This window comes from Perognathus longimembris, chromosome 16 (assembly GCF_023159225.1).
Source record: "Perognathus longimembris pacificus isolate PPM17 chromosome 16, ASM2315922v1, whole genome shotgun sequence".
NCBI lineage: Eukaryota > Metazoa > Chordata > Mammalia > Rodentia > Heteromyidae > Perognathus > Perognathus longimembris.
The window spans coordinates 4712388-4734193 of record NC_063176.1 but is presented as its reverse complement, the minus strand read 5'-3'; the positions used below and the strand labels follow the sequence as shown (position 1 = coordinate 4734193).

General features: G+C 37.9%; 1 protein-coding gene across 1 annotated transcript; it reads right to left on the bottom strand.

The window, feature by feature from the left end:
• Nucleotides 1-5995: 5995 nt before the first annotated feature.
• Nucleotides 5996-16770, bottom strand: LOC125364908 (UDP-glucuronosyltransferase 2B31-like). The gene is made up of 6 exons (XM_048364683.1): nt 16047-16770; nt 15052-15200; nt 10958-11089; nt 10361-10448; nt 9056-9275; nt 5996-6275 (listed from the first exon to the last, which is right to left on the bottom strand). Exons 1-6 carry the CDS (start codon nt 16768-16770, stop codon nt 5996-5998), a joined length of 1593 nt encoding a protein of 530 aa, XP_048220640.1.
• Between the last annotated feature and the right edge of the window lie 5036 nt (nt 16771-21806).

Here is a 21806-nt window from a genome sequence, read left to right as displayed (position 1 = left end):
TGGAGGCCAAGTGAATACATCAGGAAATAGATAACCTCCTGTTTTATGAGCATGTGTGCACTGTGGCTCTTGATTGCAGGTGCTTTTTTCCTGTTAAGATTGATCAAGTAATATGAACCATGAAGCTACCATATGTTGATGATTTTACAACAGTTTTGAGAATGCTAGTAAGAGAGTTACGCCTTTGTAATGTACTTTTGTAGACATAAAGCTAGAAATACAGTCACAAAATTCTTAAATCAGAATTTTTTTGTGTGCACTCATTATTCAATAGATTTCCCCTATAATTATTTTTTATATAAAGGTCAGATGTAGCTGGGTGCCAGTGTCTCATGCCTGTAAGCCTGGTTATTCAGGAAGCTGAGATTTGAGACTTCTGATCCAAAGCCAGCCTGGGCAGGCAAGTCCTTAGACTCTTATCTCTGATTAACCACTTAGTGGAAGTACAGTGTGGTTCATATGGTAGAGTGCTAGCGTTGAGGAGAATAGCTGGGGGACAGCACCAAGTGCATAGTTCAGCGTTCACAGTACAATGTCAAAATTGCAAACCAACTGCTGCAATCAAGTTTAGAGCATTCTATTATTCCAGAGACAGCCCTGTACTTTTAGTCATTTCTCATGTTGCTGTCCTTGGTAACCCTTAATGCACTTCCTCTTGTTATAGGTTTTTCTTATTTGGAGCATTTCTCTTATGCATGATACCATAGGTCATATGCTGTTATTCACTTCCATGGTTACAAGAACTTAAAAACCTTTCTCTCTCATAGTAGATATTATTAGTTCATTCCTTATAATTTGAAAATTGTATTTTATAGCACAGATAAGCTATTTATTCCGAAGTAAATTGGTATTTGTTTTGTTCTCAACTTTTGACTACTATTAATGAGGCTACGTAATGACATTTATGAACCAGTTCTACATGGATACATTTGGGATTACAGAATCTCAGTACGTGTGTGCGTGCGTGCGTGCGTGCGTGTGTGTGTGTGTGTGTGTGCGCGCACGCGCGCATTTGTGTGATAAGGCTTGAATGCAAGGCCTGGATACTATCCCTGAGATTTCTTACTCCAGGCTATTCCTTTAGCCATAATGGTACTTCCGAGCTTTTGAGGTGTTTAATTGAGACTCTTTTGGTGATAAGATTTTTATCTCGAGAGTCTCATGAACTTCCCTGTCTGGCTGGCTCCAGGTAGGAATTAGAGCCATAAGTCACTGGTGCCTGGCAGTACAACTATTTTTAGCCTTGGAGGAATTGGTAGTCTCTTTTTCAGAGTTGTACTAATTTCCACCCCTATCCTCATTTCTCACTTGCTGTCTGTAGGTGTGTAAACACACATATATACACCTATGTATGTACATATATGTATACCCATAGTATATACACATGCATACATACACATTGTGATAGGTGCATGTGTACACACTGGTCTATAGATGTATACATCATACAGACAGACATACAGCTGTTTCCATAGGTCTCCTGTGAGTAGAGCTGCAATGAATATGAGTGTACAAGTGCCTGTATCGTATGCTTGTCTTGCAGTCTTTCAGATAAATCTCAAGAGTGGCATAGCCTTCTGATGTTAGGTTTGGGGGCAATCTTCATACTAACTTCGTGGAGGTCGCCCTCTCACTTTCTCACCAACACTGTATTACAGTGCCTTTATCCCACATACTCAACAGCACTTGGTGTTCATTGTATTTTTTTTTTCTAGTACCATTTGATATATTATTTTGAGTTATATTTTATCATCTTTTCATAGTTATGCAATCAGTTTATGAATTCAATATAGATCCATTTCCTCATTCTCCCCCATCCCTCCCAACCCAACACCTCTCCCATTTTTCTTAATTTTGTAGGACGTGCGACTGTATTCTCCCCCTCCCTCCTCTTTCCATTTGTCCACCTTCCTCCTCTTGGCCGTCCACACCCGTCGTTCAAGTACTACATAGTTTCTTGGTATTTGTTTTCTTGGATGGTGAGTTCGTTTTTCTGTGTGCATTTTCGATGATGGCCATTCTGACTAACGTGTGATGAATTCTCAATGTTATTTTGTTGTGCATTCCTTTATGGCCAAGGATGGTGAGCATTTATTCATGTAGTTGTAGTTGAGGCATGTCGATCTCCTTTGTCCATGTATTAGTTGGATAAATTTACATCTAACATCTAAATTTACATCCAACGAAAGACTAATAACCAGCACCAACAATGTTAACGTCATTGTTGGTGCTGGTTATTAGTCTTTCGTTGGATGTAAATTTAGCAAAGATCTCCAGTTTTGAAGGCTTTCTTTTTAGCAGCGTAATGTCTCTGTCCTTCACTGTGCAGATGATTTGCAGCTCAATGCCATCCCATCTGCCAGTTCTCTTATCTGTGGAGACCCTGAAGTTATATGCAGGAATTTTCTGTTCCTACAAACAAATTCTAGTGTTATCTCTTTTTGTAGTTCTTTCAAGGTTTAAGTCTTTCATTAAGGTCTTTGATATTGATATTGATATTTAGGTCTTTGAATTGATATTTAGAAAAGGCAAGAGAAAGTTAGATCTAGTTTCAGCCTTCTGCAGATGAATGTCCATTTTTTCCTAGCACCGTATGTTGAAGTTATCCTATTTTTCCAACATGTATTTTTGTCTCATTTGTAAAAAGAAAAACAAAACAACACCAGTTGGCTGTGTGTGAGTTCGTTTGTGGGTCTTCTAATCTGTTCCACTGCTCTTCATGTTTGTTTTTGTGCCAATTCCAAGCTGTTTTGTTGATGTAGTTATTGCTTTGCGCTAAAATTTGAAGTCTGGTGTTGTGCCTAATATTGTCTTTTGATGTATGTTTTAGTAAATCTGTAGACTGCCTTGGGCATTATGGACATTCTCACAATGTTAAGTCCTACAACTGCAGGAACATTGGAGGCCTTTCCATTGTCCCATCTTCTTCAATTGCCTCAGCAATTTACAGTTTTCATTATAGAGCTCCTTCACTGAGCAGGTTAGGTTTACTACTAAGTCATATGTAAACATATATGTGTGTGTGTGTATACAAACATAAATACACATACATATATTTTTGTAGCTATTGCAGTTGGAGTTGTATTTGTAATATTCTTTTTGTCCTGTTCATTCTTGGTATACAAAAAAAGCTACTTATTTTTCTATATTGATTTTGGATTCTCCTATGTTTCTAAAGGTCTTTTTACAAACCAGCTCTAGGAGTTTAGGTGTGGTATTTAGGGTCTTTAAAGTTTCGGATAATCTCATCTGGGAATAGGTAGTTTGACTTCTTCCTTCCCTATTTGGACTCCTCCTGTTTCTTTCTCTTGTCTCATTGCCCTGGCTAGAAATTCTAATACTCTGCTGAATGAGAGTAAAGAGAATGTGTGCCCTTGGCTAGTTTCTGCTTTTAGGGAAAATGTTCCAACTTGTTAGCATTTAGAATGATGTTAGCTATCACTTTGTCCTATGTATCCCTTATGATGTTATGTTTCATTATTTTAAAATCTAAATTCCTGAAAAGTTTATACCAGTACAATTGTTCAATTATGTCAAAAGTCCATTCTGCATCAATTGAAATAATGATATGATTCTTATTCCTGATTATGCTCATGTGGTTTACTATGCCAATTATATAGGAACAATACACCATTTATCTTTTTAAATATAGGCATTTAAAGGTGTAAATTTCAATCTAACATGAAGATCAACATTTCTTCCTTTATATTGTAGTAACTTAAAAAGAAAAGTTCTAAAAGCTGTTTTCCATTTATTTATGTTGGTTATAAAACACCACAATTTTTTCATAGTCATTGTTTTGCCTTAAATTTCATGCTCCTCTTATTCAGTATCATGTGTTAACTTTGCATGTTAGTGTGTGTGTGTGTGTGTGTGTGTGTGTGTGTGTGTGTACATGCATTCTGTGAATACATGCGTGATGGGGCTTGAACTCAAAGTCTGGAGCTCTCTGGCCTGGGTTTTTCACCCACGGCTTGCACTCTTCTTCTTATAGAACATGTCCATCTCTTGTTATTTTTTGCTGGTTAATTGACAGAGAGTATCATCAACTTTTCTTCCTCAGGCTGGCTTCAAACCATGACACTCAGATCTCAGCCTCTTGAGTAGCGAGTATTATAGACATGAGCCACTAGTGCATACTTGTTTGTACTTTTTTTAAAAAGAAAACTTATTTTTTCTATTTCTCTATATTCTATCCTGAATATTAGATTGTTCATTACAGATTTATTTACTTCTTTGAAAGTGGTAATGTGGTTTTCCCTGTATCTTTTTTTTTTTTTTTAACCAGTCCTGGGGCTTGAACTCAGGGTCTGAGCACTGTCCCTGAGCTTCTTTCGCTCAAGGCTAGCACTCTACCACTTGAGCCACAGTGCCACTTCTGGGTTTTTACAAGCAGTGGTACAATGTAGTATAAAGGACTTGAACCCAGGGCTTTATGTGTGCAAGGCAAGCACTCTACCACTTGGCCACATCCACAGCCCCCTTGTATCGCTTACCCTATTAAAAATGACTGACTTGAAGTTTTGCCTCTTCTATCTAACAACTTATTCTTGTCGTAGGTTGTTTCTGTTGGTTGCCTTTTCACCATGGAGAGTTTTTCTTCTGAGTTCCTTTGAATGACATTTCAAATTTCTTCTATCAAGTCTCGTCTTGTTGAAAAGATTGTGGCAGTTCTGGATGGTAGAAGTTAGCTGGGCTCTAGTGGCTCACACCTGCAATTCTAGCTATACGGGCGGTTGAGATCTGGGGATCAGGGTTTAAATCCAGCCCAGGAAGGAGAGTCTATGAGACTCTCATCTCCACTCAAACTACTAAAAAAGCTGGAAGTAGAGCTATGACTCAACTGGTAGAGCTGTAGCCGTGAGCAAAAGAAGCTCAGGACAGTGCCTAAGCCCAGAGTTCAAGCCCCAGGGCCAGCATTTCCCCTCCAAAAGTTGCTTTCCTCTAATTGTAAGTGTTGCTTGTTTAGTTAGCACACGAGATATTATAATGAAATGTCATATCACTGCTTAAGCTAGTCATTTGATTTTAGTACTGAAAGGTACCTGTTTGACTATTACCAATTTACCTGAATGACGATTGTTTTATTAGGACACGTTTTCCTTGTGTCATGCCTGATCCGAAGTGTAGATTTTACAGATTAACAGCCAATTGCTTAATCAATGTTAGAGCACTGAGTTTGACTAGTATATTGTCTCACAAATCGGTTCACTAAAATTTAGTCTTACCTTTCTCCCCCTATAAGAGTCACGAAAGGAATTGTTTAGGGCTTTTTCTGGTCATCTTCCAATTCAAAGGTCAGCGGTGTAGACATACAAGTATAACATATTCAGATTCTTTCTTTGGAATTGTGTGTTCTTTCAGTTTTCTCTGTATTTGTATAAGTTCACAGATTTTATTTTGGCCAGGAAAGCATTTTATTCTTTCTGTTTTTTTTTTTTTTTTAAGTAAAGTAAAAAAATAGAGTAGTTGAAATACTGGTTGTAATTAACCCCTTCTCTGTAATGGTCACATATGTCACAACTTTCACGTGTGCTTGTTGATGGCAGCCATTTATGTTCTAGACGGGCTGTCTTCTGCACGGATAGACTCATATCGCACCATTCCTGCCTGCCTGATTTCTAAACGTAGAATGGCCAGGCAAAACACGCTGTTTCCATTTTATTTGAAACGTTTATTCTTCATTACAATCCCTCAAATGCTATCTTGGAATCACATAGATCATAAATATTTTATAAGGATGAGTTTCTTGTCATAGTCTCTACTATTTAATCATCAGGGACTCTTGCCAGTAAGTTCAGTAAGTTTTGTGGCAGCTCACTCAGACTTTTAACAACTTTCGACATCAATGCATGTGGCCATCGGTTGATTTGCCCCAACCTTTCTGGCCCTTGGTCTGACAATACTGCGTGCTTAAACAAGCAGTGAAAGCCTTCATAATATGGTTTGGCTTGGCAAAATAAACCCAGAAAACGTGAAGCCTTTCCTTCTGGAATCAGTCCCTGTGCTTCTTTCTTTCGCTTTTAGCTAACCTCCGGCAACAGAGCACGCAACCCTTTGTGAAGATGAAGGTGACAGCGGCCACGCAGGCTAGCAGGAAGGCAATGACATCCAGAGAGTGGTACTGGAGCCAGGTGAGGTCGTGGACGGCTGGGCGGAGGTGCTTGGCTCCTTTGTGGCGCATGACAAACTCGATCCAGAAGACAGCTCGGTCCAGGGGCTTCACGGGCTGATCGTGGTGAATTCTTGATAACCTCATCGCGTTCTCTTTGTAGCTAAAAGAGAAGCATCAACACCCAACATGAAAAGGAAAATCATGTGCCCGCGCATACCTAGTCAGTGGCAATTGTTCAGAGACATTCTACGTGTGACGGATTCGAAATCAGTGTCACTCAGCACGAATAGCGTGTGCTGACACTGGTAATCTGCACTGCTTCGGAGGCTTACAGCGGATGATCACAGTTTGATACTAGCCCAGGGAGAGGAGTTTGTGAGACCTATCTCTAAATAACTAGAAAAAAGCTGGAAATGAAGGTGTGTCCCAAATTGTAGAGCATGAAAGCTAAGTGAGGAGGGCAAGATCCAGAATTCAAGCTCCAGGATTGGTTCGTGCGCACCACCACCCCCAGTCCCTAATCCCCCCTCCTTCCCCCTCTACCACAAATATTGCTTTTATTCATTTACAATCCTTGAAATACATTTTTGTCGGTTGTGGGGCTTGAACTCTGGGCCTGGGATCTGTCCCTGAGCTCTTCAGCTCAAGACTTGTGCATGACCACTTGAGCCACAGCACCACCTCCAGTTTTCTGGTGGTTGGTTGGAGATAGGAGTCTCATGGACTTTCCTGTCCAGATTGGTTTTGAACTGCTACCATCAGATCTCAGTCTCCTGGGTAGCTAGGAGTACAGGTGTGAGCCACCGGCACTTGGCAATATTTCAAACTTTGAGTGACAAGAATATGAATTTGTAAAAGGAATGTCAGAAGGGAAAGGTAAAATTTTCCATCAGAGGAAATGACAGTGACAATCTAGTCTAAATATAATTAGTGAAACCGTAAAATTGCAAGTTGAGGACAATTGTCTTGAAGCATTTAGAGAACTGTGTCACCATGAGTCAAATGCCTCTTAACCAGTCTCAGAGTTGCTACTCTTCTCGGTTGCCTTCTATTTTTATTTTCTATCTAGTGTCCACTATATTTTCTAATGGCAGTCCTCAAACTATAGTATTACTTTGCTCAAAATATCCATTGATTTTTCATGACAATCAGAAAATGAAGTCAATTGTTTTCCTGGAGAGAAAAATTTTAAATGCTCAGAGCTGGAAACATTTTCAACTATAACTGGACTCTTGCCCAGTCTCTAGCATGATATATATATCTCCTCCTCCTCCTCCTCCTCCTCCTCCTCCTCCTCCTCCTCCTCCTCCTCCTCCTCCTCCTCCTCCTCCTCCTCCTCCTCCTCTTCCTCCTCCTCCCTCCTCCTTCCTCCCTCCTCCTTCCTCCCTCCTCCTCCTCCCTCCTCCCTCCTCCCTCCTCCCTCCTCCCTCCTCCCTCCTCCCTCCTCGGTCTTGAACTCAAGGTCTAGGCAGTATCTCTACATTATTTTTACTCAACATTAGCACTTCATCATTTGAGCCACAGCGCCACTTCTGGCTTTTTGGTGGTTAATTGGAGCCATGCTGCCCAGACTACTTTTGAACTGAGATCCTCAGATCTCAATTTCCTGAGTGACTAGGATTACAGCCATGAGCCCCCCAGAGCCTGGCTTACTGTTATACATTGAAGCTACTGCTTAACTTCTTTTCAGGATATAAGTTACTGTCTTCCTTTTCTCTCCTATTCTTCCCTCCAACATCATAAGGCTTGATTTTATCTCATATGGAGCATTTCACATAAATGTCAATGGTCAAGGTACTTTTCTTGTCCATTTCAGACAGCAACCCTAAACATGAGAAATTGTTGTAAAGTCTTGTCACCTTTTATATGTGACAAAAGGTCATTGAATTAAATTATGTATTTTACTATACTCAAATTGTAATAAATGTATGCAATCTGCAGTAAATAACTTTCTGATATATATACACATACATATATGCATATACATACATACACACAAACACATATATAATATATATGAATACACACACACACCCCCCACACACACACATACACACAGTGGTCAGTCTTGGGGCTTGAACTTAGGACCTGGTTGCTTTGCTGAGCTTCTATGCTCAAGGCTAGCACTCTTGTTCTCTGAGCCACAGTGCCACTTCTGGTTTTCAGGTGGTTAATTTCAGGTAAAAGTTTCATGGACTTTCCTTTCCTGAGCTCTGTTGAGCCGGGATCCTCAGATCTCAGCCTCCTGAGTTGCTAGGATTACAGGCTTGGGCCACCAGTCCCCAGCAGGTTTCTCGTCAATTTCATTGTTTGTATGTCATTATTTAAATCGATGTAAATTGTTAATAAGTGAATATCTGAGCAAAAGGGTGTTTGTAGTTTCAGAAGTGTTAGGTATAAAATTGAAATATATTTATTAATGTAGAAATTTGTCATAATTTTGTATACATTAAAATTTATATTTAAATTCATATTTAAAAGTATCATCCTCATGAAAGTGAGTATTTGCCTCTAACTGTTTTTTAAGCATACTTAGATATTATTTCATTGATTCTCCAATTAAACTATGATATCAAAGACAGCTGATATTCTTGGGCTGGGAATATGGCTTAGTGGTAGGGTGCTTGCCTAGCATGCATGAAGCCCTGGGTTCACATCTTCAGTACCACATAAACAGAAGAGGTCAGAAGTGGCCCTGTTGCTCAAGTGGTGGAGTGCTAGCCTTGAGAAGCTCAGGGACAATGGCCAGACTCCGAATTCAAGCCGTAGGATTGGGGGGAAAAAATGGCTCTTTTATTGAAAATAAAAGATTTCACAGAATAGTGATATTCAATTTTTTTTTCAAAATAAACTTCCTTCCAAAAGGGGTGAAATCCGTACACATTCATAGCAAGAATTCCTTTATCAATTCTCCTTTCTAATGAATACAGGCATACTTACAAAGGGTCATAAATAACTGCCTCCAAGGCGTTGAGAAGGTCTGACTTGGTCATTGTGTGGAAGTTCAGCCTGACAGCTGCTCCTTTGGCCACCAAGCGAACAATGTTGTCAGGCTGATCTGCAAACAGAGGAATGCCCACCATGGGAACGCCATGGTAGATGGCCTCGTAGACACCGTTGGTCCCACCGTGAGTGATGAAAGCCTTGGTTTTTGGATGACCTACGATTAGGTGAATTTCATCAAAAGTATTTATTAGAAGTCTTATGACCTAAGTGAGAAATGAGTATGGTGAGACCTTACAGGGGACAGTGTTCTGTAAATCATTATGGCCCTGAAATTGCATTGCAATTGCTTTCAATCTTATGAGCAGCACTTAAGTCCACTGAGTCATTACCTACAGCTTTCCTAGTAGATCAATGGTGCGACTTGAGCATTGAGCAAAGCAAAGAAGATTGTCAACAGCAGGAAAATGAAAGGGACAATTTGTGAAAAGAGGCAGCTTGTACTCATTCATAAAAAGTGATTTGGGGATCATGGCAGAACATTTTACCCCACCGATATAATGATATCACCAATTCTGGTGACACAGTTTTGTTTGTTTTTGTTGCCAGTCCTGGGGCTTGAACTCAGGGCCTGAGCACTGTGCCTGGCTTCTTTTTGCTCAAAGCTAGCACTCTGCCACTTGAGCCACAGTGCCACTTCCAGCTTTATATATATGTGGTGCTGAGGAATCGAACCCAGGGCTTCATGTATACAAGGTGGGCACTTTACCACTAGGCCATATTCCCAGCCCATATCACCAGTTCTGATACAAGGGTGTCCCAGACAGCAGAAGTCAACACCATGAAGTGCTGAAATAACAGAAAACCCAGGAATGATGACACATTGTCATGATGAATCATGACAATGTTTTTGTGTTAGTCTCAATGGAAAGGGCAGTCTCTGGTAATACAAGAGAAAATGTCATATTTTCGTGGTGGCTAAGATGCACCAAAGGAAGAACAAGGAAAGCTTTAAGAAAAGAAAACAGAGAGACAATCAAAGAACTGCCTGAAAAATTCTGGAAGAGGCAATTATACCTTAAACATCTTTCAATTTTGCTTATAGAGAACATAATTATACACACTAAAGTGAGAATGTTTGTAAATTTATTCTTTTACTTTCTTGGTATTAGGGAAACATACACATTATGTTTACAAATTTGAAATAGTAGTCAGTGAACTTGTTTCCTGTTGAACTATTACTATTACCTTCCTATGTAGATGTTTCTCATGCATTTCACTGTTTACTTTCCAGACTCTTACCAAGAAGATCATTCTGGGGAATCCACTTGTACAACCAAGTGTTGGATCCTAAGGTGTCTGGTTTCTTGCCATGAAATTTCCATACAACCTGTTGTTACAGAAAATACCCCTTTTTAAACTGAGAAGTCAAAGTTTCTACATAATTGATGAGAATTCCAATTAAACAGAAATTCACATTCTGACACATTCTACCTGAGAGATCCAGTGGAAAGCATAAACTATGTGTATATTAATCTAGAAAAAGGCCAGGGCAAGATGCTTTATCTCAAAATAGTAAAAACTGAAGGAAGGGGTGATATAATCTGAAAACAATTATACTCATTTTTTGACTTATGTTATAGTGACTCCTCTGTTAATAATAACAATAAAATTATATTTTAAAAAATAGGAAAAAAGGCTGCAGTGTGGGTCAACAGTAGAGTATATGTGTAGTAAGATATTATAACACTTGGTTTTTTACCATTTTTTGACAGTACTATGTTTGAGTTTAGATCCTCGTGCTTGCTTGTTATAGGAGCTATATCACTAGAATCAATCCAACGATTTATTTCTGTACTCAAATCTTTTAGTGTTTAGAAGAGGACACTGATGCCTTACCTTTTGCGGGATCTGTGCTAGCGCCGATGCAATCACATTGGCCCTCTCTTCTGTCACGTTACTGACCATTGACCCCAGAGAAAACACCACAACGCCCTCGTCGCCAGAGCTCTGGACAAAGTCTTCCATTTCCTGTGATGAAAGTGCTTTTTGGGTTACAAAAGAACAACAGAAAACACCCTTAAAAGGAGGGTTTCAAAACTCTAAGGCTATCAGGCACAGTTGGCTGACGACTGTAAGCCTAGCTACTTTGGAGGCCGAGATCTGAGGATTGTGGTTTGATGCAAGACTAGGCAAGAAAGTCCATAAGACTCTTATCTCCAATTAACCACCTCCACACTGGAAGCGGAGCTGTGGTTCAAAGTGCTAGAGGGCTAACCTGGAGTGCAAAAGCTCAGGAACAGTGTCCAGGCCCTGAGTTCAAGCCAGGATAGGCACAGAATAATAATTTTTAAAAAAATAGAAGGAAAAAAAAACCTTCAAAGGCATAAAAATCAAGTATTTCCAAGAGTTATTAGAGTAATGCTTTAAAAAATATACTTCATTGACCATTTTATTAAGAAGATGACATGTAACATGACATAAAAAGACTCTCTTACGCATTTTTGTGTAAGTATGCTGGGGTATACTCATGCCCTCATTTCTGGAAGAACACTGAAGTCTCATACAGTGATAAAGGGCAATGATTGTAGAAATTAATTTTCCTAGAGTCTTTGTTCATAATTTATTGGTTGTTAACGTCACCTCTTTGAGTTAATTACTAGACCTGGTTTTTAACTTGGCTTCGGTTATAATCACTATAATTCTACTGAACCCGACATGATATCTAAGGAATTATTTTATTTTGGAGCTATTAATGCTTTACTTCAGCTATTGTAAATGTTCAGGAAAAAGTGGTTGACTTGTACTGCATTTGTATTTGCAATGCTTCAGAATTCTATATTTCTCTTTCCATAATTTGGGAGAATTTCCAAATTATAAAAGATACTATCGTATCTTTTAACATCTGGAGATGACAAATCATAGCTACCCCAGCGGCCAAGATCTGAAGATCTTGGTTCAAAGCCAAAATCCTGGTTCAAAGCCAAGGTGAGCAGGAAAGTCTTTGAGACTCTGAATTCTAGATAATAAGCAAGAAGCTAGACATGGAGGTGTGGCTCAAATGGTAGAACACCAGCTTTGAGCAAAACAGCCAGTCAAGGGCACAAGGCTCAGAGTTCAAGCTCCACTACTGGCATCCACGTGTGCATGTGCACACACACACACACACACACACACACACACATGCAAATACATACACAAAAGAATCAATGACATTTAGAAAATGGAAAATGGAACTTGGATTTTATGCAATATTCCTAAGAATGCTGATCTTTTCCGTAACAGCTATGCATGAGCCTGTCACCTTTTCATGATATTAGAACTATACAGATTTGTGTAAAAGCATTTCTTGGCTCATTTACATGTGATGTGTTTTGTCCAGAAATCATGTTATAAAATTAATTTTCAAATCAGATGAGTTCTAACAAGGCTTGAGGGACTCTCAACTACCTCCTCACTGTTTTCCACAGTGATTTCTTTCTCACTAGTGGGACTAGTCCTCTATACATTTCCAGTGGAGAACTGGTCTACCTAGTGAGTCATTCACTCCCATGGTAAGAAGCTCCTGAGAAGACTTGGGGAATGTTTGAGAAATATCTGATTTGTAATTTTCACTCAAGGCAATTAAAAAAGTATGTTTCATAGATAAGAATAATTCTACCTATCTCAAAATCAGTCACATATCAGTAAATTCAGTCCCTCATAAAAGAATAAGAGCAGAGGCAGATATTTGTATATATTTTGACAAGTTTGTGAACTCGTATTTTCTCTCATTCCATTTTATTATTTGCTCTCTCTGTGTAAAAAAAAAGGCTCTCTCGAGGGCAGTCTATTTAATCATGTCTTGTAGCATCAAACAAATATTCAGAAAAAATAAAACAAAAGTTTTAAAAGCCTAAATTTGAATGGATGGCAATGTGTCTGGATTAAAACCACTGCACTATTCCTAGGATTTTTAGCACATTCAGGTATTTGTGTGAGTCTGATGACCATTTGCATTCTGTACATTGTCTTCCTGCTTATCATATAATTTTTCTGTGTCTTTGAAAATCTTTTTCTATGCTTATATTTTATATGAACAACTCTTTTTTTTTACCAATTAATCAGTGTTATGGAATGGTCATTTCTTAACTGTAATATTCTTTTGTAAGCCAAATTAAAAACTCTGAAAACCATTAACAAATAGTATATGGATTAAAGTAATTTAAAACATTGTCTTATCTTTACTTATAACTCATGTAGGAGTTCTTTGGCTCAGAAGTGCAGGTATCCATCCTAGTCTTCATTTATTTAACTAAGTATACATAAATAACATATAGCCATTTTCAATATTTTTATATTCTTCTTCCTACAAATGTAGTGACATTATTTTTTATTATTTTGCCTCTCATTATGAAACTAAACTAAGGCTATATGGTTTGATGTGTTTAACAAGATAACTTAACAAAGTGATTTTTGTTATGTACTTAATAAAATCCTGTTAATGAGAGAGTATATAGATAATAATAAAGTTTTCTTTCTTTTTTTCTTTTTCAAGTGAATGCAGTGCAATTTTTATATGCACGCTACCAAAGGTGTCTTGTTAATGTTACATTCTTTACAAAGTCAGTACAATTGTAAAGAATCAACTGAGATTCTAAATACTCCTTCACAGTTGATGCCAACAACTATCTGTGAATAGAAGAAACATGTTCTAAGTGTAAGAGCTAGTGGTACAGGCCTCTCTAATGTTTCACCTGTCCAGTTTCTACAAAGGAAGCCTAGTAATTCCAGGAACCATTCTCACACTGGGATCCGTGGACTTTTATCTCTGCAGAATGGATCTTTGGTTTTGTGCTTATTTAAAACTTTAATATCTCCATGTAAGAATTTCCACACAATTTGCAGAAAGAAGTAGTTTCACCTGTATGGGTATGAAAATATTCCTTAGGCAATAGTTTTGGGCACAAATATCATGAATGTATGTCTTCTCACCTGTATGTTATTGAGAAAATGTGGTAACAGAACTAGAGAAAACACATGTTTTTCCACAGGTGTTACATATGTAAAGTTGTGTCTACTATACCTCCCAACATGCTAGGTCAGTATGCTATCTTGGGCAAATCTCTTGCCTGTTGTCTATCACAAACATATGGCATCTCTCCACTATACTTTCTTAGATGAATCTCCAGATTGCTATGAAATGCAAATGGAAAATTACATACATCACTTTTATGGGGATTTTCTTTATCATGTTGCATATGACTATGGAAGACCAGCTGATACTTCTGACAAAATCCTTTATCATATAATTCATATTTCCAGTAAAGTATAGAATATCATCAAATGTTTTATTTAAAAAAACAACTTGATGGGCCCCAGTGGGACATGCGTATTATCCTAACCATTCAGAAGGCTGAGATGTGGCTCAAAGCCAGCCTGGGAAGGAAAGTCCATGAAACTCTGATCTCCAATGAACCACCAGAAAACCAGAATAGAGCTGTGGCTTAAACTGGTAGAGCACTAGCCTTGAGCAAAAGATTTCAGGGAGAGGACTGAGGCCCTGAGTTCAAACCCCATGATCAACAACAAGAAAAAGAAAGAGAGAAAGAAAGAAGGAAAGGAAGGAAGGAAGGAAGGAAGGAAGGAAGGAAGGAAGGAAGGAAGGAAAAAGGCTATTTTCAAGCATCCACCTTACCTTTTAAAGATATATGTATGGTAGTTAGATAACAAAGTTTAGGGATTTATAGGAAAAGATATACAATTAAATAACATAGGTAATTATAAATAAAAAATAAATTACAAAAGAGGCAGATGATGCTAGGTGTTGGTGGCTCAGGCCTGTAATCCTAGCTACTCATGAGGCTGAGATCTGAGGATCACGGGTCAGTGCCAGCCAGGGAAGAATACTTTATCTCACTTCTCATATTTCCCTTAATAATATAGACACTTGGCTGTTGTTATTTCGAACAACATGCTGGGCAAAGCAATACAGCCAGCAGCAACTGATTTACCTTAGGCAGAGGTTTGGCAGGTTTGCAGTGGAGTCCGCCCACAAATTCAAAATTTGGTAAGAATGGACGAGGAAATTCAATATCCCAGTAGGTTCGAATGAGCCATATATCAGCTTTAGCCATTGTCTCAGATAAGGTAGTGGGTCTCCCTGAAAAAAGCAAAAAATATAAAAGAGTGGATAATAAATGTCTTGTATCTGCCATGTAGTATGTGAGTTTCTGAAATGAATTGGAATGATGCAGGCAAGATATTTAGTTATTGTCTTTTGACAACAGAAATATATCTACATTTACAACTGCATTCTATTCTGTATATTTTCTTAAAGCCATGAAAGTAGCAAATATAAATTGAGAACTTTTTTGTGCCCCAGAATTTTTCCTATTGTACTTTCTGAAACAACTTTCCCGGGGAAACTCAGACTAGTTTTTAAAGTTTAGTGAGCATTTCCCATGATTTGTGATTCTCTAATGGAATGCTAAGGTTTTTGAGACTATAACCAAATTTGTGGTGACAACTGCAGAACTTAGAGGCTAGTAGGAGATTAATATATGGGAGGAGACTAATATAGTAGGAGACTAAATATATATATATATGTATATATATATGTAAGTCACAGTTGAAAATATAAATTCTTAAAATATAATTTGTGTTCACTCTTAATTTATCTCATATCTTTTGTTATGGAAAGATACCTTTTATAGTAAAAACTAATAACAAAACAAAAGTATATTGTAAAATATATTTGTAAATTCTCGGAAAAATCAGTCATTTATTGACCTGAGTTGTTATTTCCTGGAGTGTTCTGAACAAGTAATGACCACGAGGCTCTAACAGCTCCACAGGGTGCACTTTCCATATGACTTCTGAGATTAATATTACATCTTACATTTTTTTTCATCATCTAATATATTCCTTTTCTGATATTTATAGTCCATAAGTTTACCTGCCAAGGGGTCTGGTGGTTAGGATTAAGCAGTAAAAAGATACAGCTTACCTAGAACATCACTGTAAAACCAATCCCATCTCTCCACAGTAAAGACTTCAAGCCAGAAGTTAGAATAAAGCAGAAACAGCATGTTTCCCACCCTCTCCATGAATGTCATGTGATCAGTTAGTTGAGACATGGGGAGAGGCACGTAGGAAGGGGGGACTGGAAGTCCCCCGCTGTGCTGCTCATAGGTGTAGCCAGGGAAGAAGCGGAGAGTGTACACCAAAGGCAGCTTCAGTAACTCAGCCAGCAGCTCTCCGCAGGGTGCAAAGGCATCTGCAAGAACGGCGTCAAACTTTGACCTTCGTAGTTTTGTCATCACTTCCTTGTTCAGAACGAGATCCTTGCACACTTGTTCCACGGTGTCAGAAAAACCCCTGAAGATCTCTTGCAACCGTGAATGATAGGTCCAGAAAGGTTCTTGTGAAAGTCCAGATATAACTTGATGGAGACACCTTTGGGAAAGATCTTCTATATCACTCTTACTCAAAGATGAAGTATAAGGCTCAAATTTAATGGTAGGTGATTCGTTGGGATCAACAAAGACGGAAGCAGATGGTAGGAGGACTGTTACCTCGTGGCCTCTCTGTATAAGTTCATCCAGAATTGTCTTGATATTGATCCAGTGGCTGTATTCCATAGGGAACACCAACACTTTCCCACAACGCCCAGGGCTAAAGTAGCATAGAAATGGTACCATTAGAAGAAAAGAAATCCATTTTGTAGACATCTTGATGGAATCCAGTGCTTTTTTTTGTACACTACTTCTCTTTACAATTTTTTTGTGTAAGAATGAATCAATCAAGAAGTTAAAATGTAACCTCTGTATTTCAAGTTGAATAAATAACAGGAACAGTTTGATCATGTGTGCTTCAGGTAAGCAAACTCAGAGTTATAAAAGGTTATTTAAAAAAAAAAAACCAGTGCCTTTTTAATTAAACAGGTGATGTACAAAAGGGTTACAGTTACATAAGTCAGGAAAAGACTACATTTCTTTTTAGACAATACACTCTAAATGTGTTTGCTTTTTTTTTCTTTTGCTGTTTGAAGTGATATTTTCAGCCTTTGATGAATGATCTTACATGACTTTAGGGACAGGAGCAATCTGAAGATTCTGTGTTACCGTCTTCTTTGCATAGGACTAAAGGTCAAATAATAATATAGTTGAGTAACATGACATCCTTGGATGTCATGATTCAAATTTGTTTTATAATTTTTGATTATTCATATTGTATGAATAGAATTTACCAGCATATGCAACTTCATTATTTTTTGTTTGTTTTGGTCCATCATAGGGCTTAAACTCGGGGTCTGGACACTGTCCCTGAGCTCTTTTGCTCAAGGCTAGCATTCTACCACTTTGAGCCACAGCTCCACCTCTGGGTTTCTGGTGGTTAATTGAAGATAAGAGCCTGACAGACTTCCATGCCTGGGCTGGCTTCAACCTGCCGTCCTCAGATCTCAGCCTTCTGAATAGCTAGTATAATAGTCTTTTTTTTTTTTTTTTTTGTCCTGGGCCTTGGACTCAGGGCCTGAGCACTGTCCCTGCCACTTGAGCCACAGCGTCCCTTCTGGCCGTTTTCTGTATATGTGGTGGTGGGGAATCAAACCTAGGGCTTCACGTATGGGAGGCAAGCTCTCTTGCCACTAGGCCATATCCCTGATCCTGAGCTTTCTTGATCAAGTCTCGTACTGGACCGCTTTGATACACAGCTCTATTTCTGGCCTTTTGGTAGTTAATTTGAGATAAGAGTGTCACAGACTTTTCTGCCTGCGCTGGCTTTGAATGTCAATCCTCAGACCTCAGCCTCCTGAGTAGCTAAGATGTTAGGAGTTAGCCACCAGCACCCCGACCTATGTTTCTTTCTTTTGTTAATTTATATTAGCCTTCATTTCACACTAAATCAGTTTGAATACTAATTAATTCAGAGATTTTATTTATTAGTAATACCATCTAGAGCTAAAATATTATCTATCTAATCTATCTATCTATCTATCTATCTATCTATCTATCTATCTATCTATCTATGTAGTTCTCTTAGTAGCAAATGCATGTTTCACCCCATACTGTGTCTAAATTTGAAAAACGAAATGGCTAAACATTGTAAAATATGCCATTATTATGGCAAATCATCTCGTTCAGTGTAGTGGATGACTGGTAATTAGGAAAACTGTGATACTAAAAATTTGTAAACTTGGGTAGGCTATAGTGGGAAATCAACCCTATGATGGTTCCAGCATCCAAAAAAAAAAAATGCTGGCTTCCATAATGCATGATTAATTTACAATTTTCCAGGCGTCTATGAATCATCCTTACTCTACATCCACATCAACATTTGTAATTTTAGCTTTTTTGATTATGGTCATTCCAGTTGGAGCAAAACAGCCTTTCTCTATCTGTGTCTTGTATTTTCTTTTATGTTTAATGATGTTGAATATCCATTCATAAGCTCTTGACCATAATTGTATTATCTTCCTTTTAAATATAATTAATCTTAGCTATTTTTATTTACTTATTATTTTACTTTAGGTTTTTGCTTTGTTTTAGCACCTGTTTGTTGAACAGATTTCCTTGACATAGCTGTATTACCATGCACACTGTCCAGATTAATGAATAAGAAGAATTCTCTTTGTTTCCTCATCATTCCTATACCTATTATCCATGTTATTGTTAGTTTTGTTACATTGTCTTGATACATACATTCTATGCATTTTGTTGTTCTTTACTCTCCCACAATCCTCTCCCCCAGCTCCTCTCAAATAGACCAACTATAAATATATTGTCTTAATACACTATTGAAACAAATTAGGCTATTTGAGATTTCTCTCCCCCCCTTGTGTGTGTGTGTTTAATGTTGGCATTCATAGCAATAAACTTTCCTTTTAGCATTATCATTATAAATTCTGATAGGCTATGTTCTCATTTTCCCTATATTACAGGAATTTTTGAATTTCCTTCTATTTTGTGAATAGTCAATCTTCCAATCATCATTTATCATCATTTTGTTCGGACTGCTTCAATATTTTTTCTTCAATGTCAACGAGAAATACTGAGGGGTTACAGTTTCATATATAAGGCAGTGAGTACATTTCTTATCCAACTTGTTACCTCCTCCCTAATTTTCCCCCACCTTCCTCCTCCCCATTTCCCTCTCCCCCCATGAGTTGTACAGTTGGTTTACACCATATAGTTTTGTTCTACCCAAAAGATTACAAGCAAGACCACATTAAAGCTACCAGCACAACTTATGTTCATCGTAGCACAATTGTCATTGCTAAAATATAGAACCAACTCAAATGCCCCACAGTAGATGAGTGGATCAAGGAAATGTGGTACATATACACAATGGAATTCTATGTCTCTATAAGAAAGAATGACATTTCCCCATTCATAAGGAAATGGAAGGACTTGGAAAAAATCATACTAAGTGAGGTGAGCCAGACCCAAAGAAACATGGACTCTATGGTTTCCCTCATAGGGAATAATTAGTACACATCTAGGATAGTCCTAGAAGATCATCACAAGAGCTCAATAGGTATGCCCTTATGAACACATAAGGTGATGCTAAGTGAAATGAACTCCACGTATGGAAATAAGTGGTCTATCATTGTAGTTATTTTCAACACACCCTGTGAAATTGTGCTTCAATATTTTCTATGGTTTCTTTTGGTGTTGAGTTCTAGTTCCTTTCTATTATGGTTTGATAGGATACAGAGAGTTTGTAATTCTCCTTATATTTGGTAATGCTTACTCTATGTCCTACAATATTTTCTGTTTTGGGAAATGTTCCATTTTCTGCTCAGAAACTGTGTGTTATACAGCTGCTGATGAAGTAGTCACTGACATGTATCAAGTCCATTTGGTCTATGGTATCAATTCTGAGGTTTCTTTTGGATACTTGTTGTCTGGTGATAAAGAGGCATTCAATTTTTTTCATTCTGAGTGTTTTGAGATCTATGTTTTATAATTTCCATAGTGTTCATATGTTAGCAATTGTTATGTCACCTAGATGGATTTTTCCTATTTATTAATATGAATGGCCTTCCTTGTCTCCTCTGGCATTCTTTTTGTAGTCTGTCCTATCAGATACGAGTATGGCTACTCCCGTCTGCCTCTTTATGCTTCATTTGCTTGGGAGACATTTTTCCAACCTTTCACCACAAATCAATGTTTGTTTTTCCAAAGAAATATATCATGTATAGATAATACAAGTCTTGCTTTTTAATACAGCTTAACATATATACATTATACATACATTATATATAGAGAGAGATTAGAGAGAGAATTGAGAACATTAGCATTTTGTTAAAATAAAAAAGTATATAGGGCTGGGAATATGGCCTAATGGTAGAGTGCTCACCTAGCATGAAGCCCGGAGTTCTATTCCTTAGTACTACATAACAGGAAGTGCTGGAAGTGGTGCTGTGGCTCAAGTGGCAGAGTGCTAGCCTTGAGCAAAAGGAAGCCAGGGACAGTGCTCAGGCCCTGAGTCCAAGCCCTAGGACTGGCAAAAAGCAAATAACTTCTTCCATGTGTCATGTGAATGTCGAAATTCCAAACCCCAAAGATTTAAAAATGTCTGTCTCCTTCATTACTTCAGATAATGGAGTGGTATCCCTATAAGAGAAGAGAGTATCAAGGCTGGAAAACATGAGAATAGTAACATGGGAATAGTAGTTTGAAAAGATTACAATTTTATTGAAATAAGTTGGAAGAATTTAGATATGATACAGCATATTTTGGTAAATAGATATGCATAGTATAATTGATAAGCTCTCTACATTTTTCATGAACATATAAACAAATTTATTGGGTAGAATTATATCTTGTATTCCATAAGTATATTAATAATCACAAATAGTAATTGAAGTGGAATGATACCATTAAATATGCATTTAAATATGCATGTCCAGATGGGCATATTAAACTGGAAAGATGATATTAAGTCAAAATCCAGATCAAAGAGCCAATTTTATTCCTATTCACTGTTACCCCTTTCCACCCTCAATGCTTGTTCTGTGTCCTGTCTCGCAAATGCCTGTTAAAGATGCCATTCCACATCTTGTTCAACATAAAGGTGCAGATCAAGTTTCAGAGATGAACCTGGATTGCTTCAGTTCTTTGCACACTACTAAGGAATGCTTTCCTACATGCCCAGGCAGTTATACTCCCATGTCGATATTGCCCTCTTCGGCAAGGGGATCTCCTGAGAAGAACACAGAAATTTCATTTGGGGACACATTTGATGACAAACAGGAGGTTCTCGAAAGATGGAATGAAGTGAAGTACCCTCTCTTTTTGTAGAATTAAGATAACTTTGATTTTTATAGCTTTTTAGTTAAAATGACTTTTGTAAAGATTAAGCTCACTTACCTGCTTAAAAATATTTCAGCAGTACTTGCGGCAGAAGTTTTTATTTTATTTGTTTGGTTATTTTTTTTAATTAACTGTTTCAAGGTTTGGATACTTCAGACTAGATGGAGAACCCACTTTTTCAATCATGTTTTTATTAATTTTTTTAAATTTTAATTAATTTATTTTTTCTTGCCAGTCCTGGGGCTTGGACTCAGGGCCTGAGCACTGTCCCTGGCTTCTTTTTGCTCAAGGCTAGCACTCTGCCACTTGAGCCACAGCGCCACTTCTGGCTGTTTTCTATGTATGTGGTGCTGGGGAATTGAACCCAGGGCTTCATGTATACAAGGCAAGCACTTTTGCCACTAGGCGACATTCTCAGCTCATGTTGGCTTTTTATAAAGCTTGAGTTA

What these genes read in the sequence shown, in the direction of transcription:
- LOC125364908 (XM_048364683.1), bottom strand. Translation starts at nt 16,770, where the DNA reads ATGTCTACAAAATGGATTTCTTTTCTTCTAATGGTACCATTTCTATGC. An exon ending in GTTTTACAGTGATGTTCTAG is followed by an intron (nt 15,201 to 16,046) that starts GTAAGCTGTATC and finishes TGCTTTTTTCAG; the next exon opens with GGAGACCCACTACCTTATCT. An exon ending in TAGCACAGATCCCGCAAAAG is followed by an intron (nt 10,449 to 10,957) that starts GTAAGGCATCAG and finishes CTGTAACAACAG; the next exon opens with GTTGTATGGAAATTTCATGG.